At 42.0% G+C, this 11,479-nt stretch overlaps 1 protein-coding gene across 1 annotated transcript; it reads right to left on the reverse strand.

Annotated features, from left to right (window-relative positions):
* Positions 1-5,555, reverse strand: cbx7a (chromobox homolog 7a). The gene is made up of 6 exons (XM_026165635.2): positions 5,227-5,555; positions 4,081-4,124; positions 3,882-3,947; positions 3,699-3,765; positions 1,700-2,000; positions 1-1,607 (listed from the first exon to the last, which is right to left on the reverse strand). Exons 1-6 carry the CDS (start codon positions 5,293-5,295, stop codon positions 1,081-1,083), a joined length of 1,074 nt encoding a protein of 357 aa, XP_026021420.2. The 5' UTR covers positions 5,296-5,555; the 3' UTR covers positions 1-1,080.
* Positions 5,556-11,479: the final 5,924 nt, after the last annotated feature.

Consider the following 11,479-nt stretch of genomic DNA (forward strand, 5'->3'; position numbering starts at 1 on the left):
TACTGTTGTACACATTTATTGGAAATAGAGTCAAAGTAAAAATGTATTTTTTAAGAGAGAAGACATCTTTGACTTTTCATGTTTGTCAGAGAGAAAGAGACTTGTTTGGACACACCGAGTGACATAAGTTAGTTTAGCTTATACGTGTGACATGCAATAAATAAAAGCGCACTACGGTCCGGCTGAATGTACACTTGCTTTCATTTGCACATTACCTACACAGCAGCTGAGTAAAACGACACCTCCTGTTTTGATATGCACAAAGGCTAGTGAAGAGAGTGGACTATCAAATGGTAATACAAAAATAGAACCAGGTAGCATTTCATACTTGAAAAATAAAGGGACAGACAAAGGGCGAACACGGCTGAGTACTTGTTTTTGTGCATCCATCCTCCTTGAAGCGCAGAACTTCATCTAAGCGACAGGCATTAATTCTCTGTCTTTGTTTTTTTGTTTTTTTTCTTGCTTTTGTGACAGAAATAAACCTCTTCAACAAAGCACAGGACAGGGCTTTGAGCATGTGTGGCACAGACTGACAGGGCATGCGGTTAGCTCTGTGCAAATACTAAAAAAAATAATTAAATGACAAAAGAAACATCTTTACAAAATCATTTGTAAGAAAGAGGAGCGACTGAAAACGGGCCCCGAGAACCGATCTGAGTGTGAGACCAATGTCTTGCTGGAAAGCACTGAGAAAAGTAGCTGCATCTGAGTAGTTATCTGAACTGCATCGTTTCAGGCTGCTGTCTCACGTGTGTCTCACTCTCGGTAAACCCAGCGGCCCCGGGGAAGAAACCAGCCAGAGACCTATTTAGTCTGCTGGATTCTTATGGATAATTTGAGCACTTTTTTAAGGGCCTCAGGCTTCCTATCACATCTAATAAATGAGCCACAATAATAAAATTACCACTCACTTTTTATGCAAAGGCAAAAATTTCTTCACTGAACTCAGCGGGAAATGAATGTAGCTTTGTAAACATGTAGAGTTATCTTACATACGTGACCATTTTACATGTACAAAATGAGTGGCAAGTCTAATTATGGTTATTCTGAGCTCTCGGTGCCACTCGTCACCCTTGTTCAGTAGCCCTTAAAGAAGCCTTCGGCCACCCTCGCTTCTTTAAACGTCACCGTCACAGAGTTTATAGTCACTTTTGTCAAGATGACGGTCTTCGGCTGATCTGCTGTTGGGGAAGCAGTCTCTGGGGCGACGATCGAATCGTCGCCTCTCGCTTCCTCCTTCCTCACCTCAGCCAGGGAGCAGACGGTAGCGGCGTCACCTGCCGTCCCCCTGCTCCCCCGAATGCTCACTATCACTGAGGTTGCATTGCTTCTCTCCGGGCCTGACTCCCAGCCCTCTTCTCCTCTGTCCGAATCTGACCTGTCACTCACAGAAACTGCATCGCCCAGTCTGGCCTCAGATGCAGAGGTGCTGTCCTTTGATTGGCTGCGCACAAGCATTGGCTTCGGTGTCGAATCGCACTCGCCCATAATGTCGATCCACGTGTGCGAGCTTACCGGCATCAGGTCACCACCCAACTTCTCCCCCACCTGCAGCTCCAGGTCATGTTGCTCGAGCAAAGCAGGTGAGCTGCACTCTGACAGGCCTGAAAAGAGATGGTGACACATCTTGTTCATTTTTAAGGGTCAAAGGTCATGGTGGGGCTACTGCGTTTTGTTATCAGCTTGACAAACCAACCATATAAACTGCCTTCACATCTCTCCCCCATGGTGCTCTCAGACTTCTCTTCTTCACTGGTGCCGCCCCAGTCCTCCTCCATGGGCTCCATCTTCTTCTTCTGCAGATGCATACGTTTGCCATCTCGCCCTCCTTTGGCCACCCTCTGCCAGCCATTCCTCCTCACCTGGCGCTGGTACATGCTGCCGTGCTCAACGTGGTCCACGTCTGTGCTCATGGAGCGGGTGAGGGAGAGGCGAATGCGGGGCGGAGGCTTCTCCGTCATCTTGTGAGCGCTGCGGAGGTCCATGGCAAAGACATTCTGGGGGAGAGCAGAGATGGTGGCAGGTCAGAAGCTGTATGACTGCGCACACAAGCAGGAAGCAAATACAGTTCTGTCTTTTGAGTTACTTACAGTGGAAACATAGGATGCATTTCATTTTTGACAGACAGCACGTGTATGGGAAATGTAGTCGTAAAGAAAATGCTGTGATATTCAGTTTACTTCTGCAGCCAACACCACTATCCAAACTGCAAACATTAGCTGTTTAGCATGTTTAACACCTTTGTTTTATTTTTGTTTTTTAGAAATGTCTTAATTCTGCAGAAATTGGTTGACAGGATGGTTTTAGCTAGGATTAGCTAGGATGGTGGAATACTAACCAAAAAATAAATACATAAATAAATAAAACAATCCTGCTGCTGTGAATACCGTATTTATAAGTACAGAAAATGTGCCAATATCTGCCATTAAAATCAGATTAAAAGATGTATATTTACAGATTTACTGCAGTTTGATACAAGTAATGGAAACAGTCATCATCTCACGAAACACCAGAACTGTTCTAAACTCGCTTCAAAAACAAGTAAATGGAGCTTAAAGGTGCAAAATGCAAATTCCAAACCAGCTATGCCCGGCTTGCCTTTTTTAAAAGTACCACCTATTTACCACAACAGGCAGCAGTGAGTTAGTGTTGCATGCATACTGTGTCGGTCCAAAGAAGGAGCACTGCACAGTGCACACAGTCTGTGACTCTGTCCAAGTGTTAATGCATGATTTTCTTTTAAGGACCCTCTCTGGTCCTCATCGTCATGGTGATATCAAGAGCTTGACTTGGCTAATTTGTGATGCTCTGATATCCACGTGTGGGACAAAGCTTGACAGCAACTCTTACAAATTGCACCTTTAACGACTGAAGTGATAATGACACAGTGAGAGCAACGACCATTCGGGGGTCACACCCCTCGCTTTAGAAACGTCTTTTAAAAACTACTGAGGCCATTGCGCCTTGATCTCTGCTGGGGTTTTGTATCTTAGTGATTGATTATCAGCGCTAATGGGTCACTCTGTAAAGAAACTGATGTTTTAAACTGTTAAAACATCTGGACAATAATGAACTGTGAAGAAAAAACAACAAAAGTATTGTTCACAATGATACAGCATTGGGGTTTTTTTTGTTTCCTCATATTTCCAGCTGTTTATGAGAAGTAAATGTTTCAACCAAAGGGGCATTCTGGCAATGTTATACATGAAACTTACATTTGAGTACCATTCAGCTAGTAAAGCGAGCTTGAAAAATAATCCTGCTGATGTCATGGTGATGTAATTGGGGTTATTGGGCTGGAGCTTGAGATCAAGTTGCATTAGCAGCAGGGTTACAGGTCAGGCGGTTCAGGCGGCAGAAGGCAGAGTTTGTTGGGTGCTAATGGTAAGGTCTGTGATTTGACACTGAACCTAAGGCGCTCCCATCAGAGGAACTTTAGGCCAATAAGTAACTAAGAAGAAAAAAGTCCCAGGATTCCTACATCCCAAAAATTTGTAAGCTTAATGTTAAATTGATGGAATACCCCTTTAATATCTTTTTTATTTGTTTGTTGTGTGTGTGCACAAATACCAAAAGTCATCACCTGGATAAATGTGCAACTGCCTTTAAACAAACAAGCCTGGCCAGCAGTTAGGATTAATGAAGGAAGATACAACAAAGGTTTGTGAGACAAGAGGAAAGGTAAGTGTCGCTACCCGCAGGATGGGCCTCCTCGGTCTAAGACCTTTCCTGCGATAGGTCAGAGTTCTTATCTTCTCCCGGCTGGAAAAGAAGCAGACAGAGAGAGAGAGAGAGAGAGGTCAGAAACAAAAGCAAGAATATGAAAGTGTGACTAACAGAATGAAAGGAAAACCACAACAGTTTCTGTAATTACGCACTTCTCCTCGTAGGCCAGAACAAGGAGAGGGTCCAAAATATTGTCCTCTGGTTCCCAGGTACTGTACCTGCCAGCGCACACACACACACACCCAAGATGTCAGTCTATCTAGTATGAAGAAGCACATTCTATAAACGCTCATAAATATACACCGGATGAGGGGAATGAGGTCACTAGATGATTACTCAAGGCTTACTCACTTTTGGGGCCATCCCTGCCATTTCAATAGATACTCCACAGCACCCTGAGGAGAGACAGAGGGGTGGGGGTGGTGTACACTTAGAGATGATGCAGCACACACACAAAACACGTGCTCCAGCGCATACAGAACCAAGCTGCTGTCGCTTTAAAGTGTGGATGGGAGGGACAGAGGGAGAGTCACGAGGATTTTTACTTCTTTTTTTTTTAAAGGGGTGTTTTTGTGAGGGGTGACGTCAATGACAGCGAGGCTGAGTGGCTGCAGCTAGTCTCTCGCTGGCGATGACGTGACCGAACGTGGCTACAGCAGGTGCCGGTTTCTACGATTCTCGTGCACGTTCTAGAACAGCCCTCCGCTCGTATAGGTGGGGCCACACGTGAAGATGAGGGGAGGCGGGGGCATGTAAACAACGCGGTGCTGCGCAATTTTATCTTAAAAAAATTAAAATCTTTTTTTACTTTTTAAATTATCAGCTCGAAAATCAATGCTCGCAGTTTGTCCCAGTGAAGACGAGATAAAAACAAAACAAAACAAGAGCAGCTCCGACGTGCGCACAGTGCGCGCTTTCAGGAGAAGAACGTGTTTGTTTACAGGCTCTATTAAACTTATGCGAGAGCGCATTTCTACATTATAGTGCGCTCGTGCTGCTCAAATTATCACCCCCAAATCCCCCCACCACCCCCAACTGCAAAAAATCAATGGGCCACCACCACGAAGGAGTCAGCGACGGATTTACGCAGCGCTCACCATCTAACCGAAAATAAAGTGCGCAGCTGCCCGCATAGCTACTGGCCGTCAGACCTGTTTTCAGGTCACACACCCCCCTTCTTCTTCCTCCACACATTTCACTACAACTGCGTAGGCTCCTCCAAAACACGAACACGCTGCAGCAGCTGCAGCGCCAGCCGTTGCACATGAAGGTTACAGGATGCGACTCGTGCGCTAAAACAGTGTTAAAGTTTGGCGCAGTTGCATGAAAACAGATCGGTGTTGTGTCTTAGCGTAAAAGCTGGAGAAGGATTTGGGAGCGACAAAAGTGCGTAGCCAGGTTTTGTTTGTGCATGGCAACCGGAGCAGAGCGCTCCTTCAAGAGGGAAAACAAACACAGGCGATTAAGTTTTTCTGTGAGTTACGTGCTCATTCTTACCTTTCTCACCCTCTTATTTGTTATCGACTCCACTGCAAACACTTGGTCTCCAATTGAAGACAGCTCCATCGCTGATCGCTGAATCCTGAGCAGGACGCGAACTGGGTATCTATGCTTTTTCGGTTGTTGTTGTTGTTTTTGTTGGCTTTTTTGTTGTTGTTTTTTGTCGCAGTGCAAAAATTTAAATAACAGATACTATTTAAAGACGAGTATGTGTGGGGAAAACCCTCGCACTGTCACAGCGGATGCTCGCTTGTTTTTCTGCCTTCGCTTCTTCCCCTTCACGCCTGCTCCTGCTGCCTGCCTCTCTCAGTGTTTAAAATCTGCGACACATCAACAGCAGCTTTAAGTCCTGCGCGCTCTCACACTGTTGCGTAGGGGCCGAGCCTCCAAGATTCGTGCCCGCACCCGCGAGGCCGCGCACGCAAGTTAGACTAGAGTGCAGGAGAGGGGCAGAGGGAAAGAGATCACGAGGACAGGATTATTAAGGGTTACAGCTAGGGGAGCTGCTGCTTTTTTGCTCATGAATTATTATTGCTTTTGTCGTTCATAAGTCAAAATTTCGGGTGACTGTCTGGGAATTTCTATTAAATAACTCCATATTTAATAGATTTTTACTCAATAACGCGAAATTTCAAATTGGCTATCTCGAACTTTCGACTTATTCAGGTGTTAGAATAGCTAACACGAAATCTGAACTTACCTCTGTCTGAATTTTTTTTCTAAATTAAACATGATTTTTTTTAACATAGCTGACTATGTTAAGCTTAAAATGTGTAGCTTCCTGTAGAAACTTACTTAAATCGCGAATTTATTATATAAATAAGCATTTTTTTTTGTATTTCTACCATTTAAAAGGTGTTTAAAAACACTTAAGAATTACATTAATTTATAACCCAATTGTTGTGATTGATTCCACCCTCCATGGCCCCCCTATTGTAGAAACAGAGCTTCCATAGCATCCAGTTTTCTTAAAATGTTAAAGCCAGATTCTCAGTTTTGTTTGGCTCATCAACTTAATTTCGCATTAATGCAGAAAAAGGAGGAAGAAGGTAGGATTCTTCTGAACAAGGCTAACAAAATATTGTCAACCACCTCCACCCCCCCAGTAGCAAAGGTCAATGTACACATGTAGTGTGTAGATGCTATCAATCTTTCCATCAAGCTCTGCACCAAAAAGCTAAAAAGTTCACTCACTGAAAACTACAAAGACACTATGTCAGTCTGGTCTAAGATCATAATATGACTTTTAGGGATTTATTGTTTTTTAATTTTCCCACTTTCACAAGTCCTTAGATGCACCACTGGACTCCAGCCTGAGCATGAAACAATATGAGCTCTATGTATTTTTATGTAACAGAAGTAAAGCTCAGCAAAGATCAGAATCTGCAATGGAAATGAAAGCCTCGCCTTCTCTCTCTCCCTCTCCCGTGGAAACGTCCACCCCTTCAACCACGTTTGATCCAAATATGGAACGAAAGAGCTAAACACTGACAGAAAGTCTTAATTTTACATCCTGAATGCTAAGCAACCTCTCTGCAGAGAGGAGAGCTGGAAATACAGCTGACTATAACTAAGATGAAGGTCTCAGCGATTAAATAATAACTGCTCATGCGATCAAGGAAAAAGAAAAAAAAGATGTTGTTTAACAGTGTGATCTCACGCACTTTTCAAACTTTATACCTGAGCATCTATTCACCCAGCCCCCAGGTGAGAACAGCTCATAAAGGTGGCACAAGTATTGTGGAAAAAGGGCCCAGAGCCAAATTCCTACTGTCTTTCATTGAGGTTGGTGTGGATCAGTTTACAGAAAAGAAAAAAAAAACTCTTTGTAACTCCACACAAACACAATTCATCCACACGGCCTGTGGTCCACGCTCTCTCTGCACCTGGAGCACTTGCATCACTTACGCATTGGGTGCCATGGCAACTGTTTCCACGGCAACAACTGAAAAGCTGGATGATGATGATGATGATGATGACACAGCAGGAGGAGTTGACAAACACTTCAAGGATGAGGAATGAGCTGAACTTGTCGACTTTTGACCTCCCAGTTTTGAGATTATATAAACATGTTAATCCAATGACACTGTTGTGTGCATGTTTAAATGTAGCCTCCGAGATATGAAGCAACAAACTGCTGTGAAAACACAGGACAGATGTGAATGTTGTTACCTTACACGCACAACATACTAACAACTAGAGATGGCACGATACCACTTTTTTATGTCCGATACCGATACCGATATCATAAATTTGGATATCTGCCGATACCGATATGAATCCGATATAGTGTTTTTTAATCAACAAAACTGTTTTTTAAATATCTTGCTGCATTTTGTATAAGTTCATACTCAAGTTTAAAACAACAACTACACTAAAGCTATTCTGTTATACCTGTATGCAAAAAAAATGTTTCATAGTTCAGCAATACTGATCAATCTAATAAACTTAAACCTACACCATCCTCCCTATTCTGGTATTTTAAAGAGTACTTAGCATAAATATTAAGCAACCTAACTAATAGGGTTCCAACTCCCAGCAACAACAAAAATAAATAAATAAAAAATAGGGAACCACCCCTCACGCTCCACCTCATGATGCTTAATCGACGTAATCAATCTTAATTTGATGCAGTGTGAAAAAAATGCACAGAAATCAATTATTTTTCAAGAAATATTAAATAGATTCAACATCTTTCTTCAACAAAATTGCAGACTGCACAGATGGTACCTTCCCAAAGGAAAAAGTACTATAGCTTACTAGGGTATATATATTAGACTTAATAGTTACTATATACAGTAATGGACTTCTATTCATTTTGCATCAAATTAAAACTTTGGGTGTCAGATAATTATTTATTAAAAGCTAGACATTTTAAATGAGAATAAGAAAGAAAAGTATGTCTTTGTGCCCCCTTTTCCCAGTTAATGCCCTATCGGCCCCCCTGGCTAAACTTTGCTAGATCCGCCCCTGCACAGTTACCAGCGTCAGCTACGTAGAAAAAGATCCTGGAGTAGAAAGTAATAATAAATACATTCTAACAACAGCTGATCAAGCTTAAACGTGCTGCTGTTGTTCAGCCGCTGGTTTCCTCTTTCTGGTGCAAAGTGGGCCAAAAGCAAACTAGAGACACGGACTCACGACAGAAAAGCCGATCAGCTGATCGTTAAGCAGTTTCATGATTGAAGTAGCAGCAAGAAGAGGCAGTCGCTCCATATATCGTTTGTTAAGCTTAACGCAGGAATGCTTTACAAACATTCAGAGATGGACTTACACACTTGCTTTACTTCTCTCGGGGATAACTTTGTCGGAGATGAAATGCCGGGTTGCTAGCGAAGCTCCAAATGCTATCCAGAGCACCAACAGGTCCCGCATGCCACAGCCGCTCTATCACGTGAGGTATACTGCTCAGACGTGCTAACGTTCTGAGGTGAGTTACGGCGTGTTGCAAGTTTTGTGAGGTGCTTTCGTGATATTTAATGGATCGGATTACATTTTTTATTTTTCTCCGATATCCGATCCAGTAATTTAGGTCAGTATCGGACCGATACCGATACGTAATATCGGATCGGTCCATCTCTACTAACAACAGACAATTTAAAAATGTCAAGTGTATTTTTCAGTCAAGAGAAGCTTGAAATGATCCAGAACTTGTAAACATGTGAAATCATCCTATTGCAGCTTGTTTCTATTGCTCATTTAGGGCGGGGCTAATCCAGCATTTGGGCGGGGCTGATTTATAGACGATATTTGCTGATATGTCAGTATCGGCATTTGTAACGGCTAAAAATGCAGAATGAAAACATAACGGCGAGATGAGAGACACACCTTTCACCGTGTTATGAGTGTTGGATTGTGTTCACCACGTGTTTGGACCTAAAGCTACAAAGAACAACCTGCTGATCTGAGCAGAGTCAGGCAGACTAAACAAGTAATCTGTGACTTGTTGTGATGATAAAAGACGATTATTTTAAAGTTTTGTTGTCATGTTATTTTAGTGAAGACTCACAAATAACAGCACTGTTATGCTGGAATGTGTTTAGGTTTTGAGTGCCTGAAAGATAATAAAAAAACCGTCTGAAATTGGCCACACTTTACTTATTTAACACAACATCAATGGAAAGCATTTTAAAAAGTAGCTGTAACATATTGTAACAACCTGATGAGATTGTGAACAGTGGTTATGAGAAGTTTGCAGGAGTATGAAATGCAGTAATTTACAGTGACCTTATTAAGCATTAATAAACTGTTAAGAACTGAAAGGTTATCAGATTATATGGTTACATGAAGAGTGACAGAAATATTAACACGTTTTAACATTTAGAATTAATTCCGTACTCACTGTTTACTTAAAACAAAGATCATTTACTGGTCCAAACAGCAGAGAATATACATCCTCATCCTTTGATTTAAGAACTACTGCATGATCACCATCATTATAAGAACCAAAGTCAGTCACCCCAGTTTATATTGACTGGGAGCATGAAAGCTAGATTGTGATTAGATTAATATCTTTACCATGACTCAGTGTTTTAATTATTACTTCCTTCCCTGGTCAGTGGCTGTGCCTTAAAAACTTTCAATTTTTAGCTGCACACACAATTTAAAAATTTAAATCTACGCCAAGATGCCCCTGATGATATAATGATGACCTCACTGAAGCTATTCTGTCAGAGTTTTTTGAGCAGAAGAACTTGTAAAAGTGGCAGAGTGCCCTTTTAATCTGATTTTGTGCAGTGAGTATTTCCACACGGGCGCTTTAATAACCAGCAGTGAGTTTGCACAGAGCGCTGTGGTGTTTTAGTTCCGGTAAAGTCCATAAAGCTCTGGTGATCTGACCGCCTGTTCTTTATGGTCCTATAGGGAAGAGTACACCTATCAGTCTGAAATACGGGATAAATGCGCCTCTTTTCCCGTAAGTAGGAGGTCATTCCTGCAATTCAGAGAAGAGATACGGCGGTCACATGACTCGTTATCTGCCCGGATACTACTGTAGCGGATTTGGGAGTCGGGATGGAGCGGCAAACACAACACGGCAGGACAGATCACAGCGCTCGCTCCCACCCACATGTTATGACTCACATATGAGTCACCAAACGTGCCAGTAAAATCAGGGCTGCTTCACTGGAATACGACCAGCGAAAAACATTAGTGTAACTTACAGCCCAGTACCGGGAATCCACGGGTTTATTTCTCCTGTCCTACACCCGCAAGGGGTGCATTTCAAGGGAACAAAGGCAAAAGGCATTTATGGGAAGACGGAACCGGTCAGACTTTTCCCTGGAACACAAAACTGCACAACTTTAGGAGAAAGAACTTGTTTACACTCAGCATTTGGTTTTAAATAGGCCTATGGGTGTGCGTTTCTGTAGTCGGGCCTTGTGGTGGAAAGATTGCAAAGTTGCAGAGAAATTTTGACTACGTCTGTGTACTCGAGTGTTTTTGCACACTACGGTTCATCCCGTGAAAAATCACGGAGTGATTTGAAAGAAGTCATGCAAATCTTACCTTCAGACTATTACGCAACATACAGTCTGAGCTACAGGCCTTAGTATGGCTATATTATCAAAAATAACTGTATGAAATATGCTCGCACTCCCTCTGTGTTACAATTATTTTTTAACACAGAAAGACTATATTTTATTTTATTAATACACAAAAAACTCACAAACATGAAGCAAGTGCAACAGAAATATATAAAAGCAAAGACGTAGTCATTTATATAATCATTAATGAAAAATGTGCTTGGTACAAACTGAATGTGACTGCATTAAATTAAAGGTGCACTTTCACGGGCTCAAAATTATTGGGGGTAAAAAAAAAAAAAAAAAGCACATTCATTACAATTATGAGATCCTTTAATGTACCTGTAAAAGTCTTCATGAAGGAAAGATTTTGCATGGCTTCATAAGTGTTATTGGATATGAAAGTTACATACTGAGAGATGTTGTGGGGAACCTTTTTTAGATTTGGTTGACTCTATTCCTACTTTACTTATGCATCGGAGTATTTCAGGCCAGAGCAAGTCTGTTTTCATTCATGCATGCTCTGCTTAGTCATAAATTTTGTTTCGTTTCCAAAGTAGGGCCGACTGAAAGTTTAAGACTCAAAACCAAAAGTAAATGAACAAAGAGAAGCAAACAACAGACTCAAAATAAAAGCAAAAGCTAAAGCTAATGGAAAACCCCGAACACTCCAAGCGAAACCAAAAGTTCCCTCTGTCATGACTGCAGAGATTCAATGTACTATA

This window comes from Astatotilapia calliptera, chromosome 4 (assembly GCF_964374335.1).
Source record: "Astatotilapia calliptera chromosome 4, fAstCal68.1, whole genome shotgun sequence".
NCBI lineage: Eukaryota > Metazoa > Chordata > Actinopteri > Cichliformes > Cichlidae > Astatotilapia > Astatotilapia calliptera.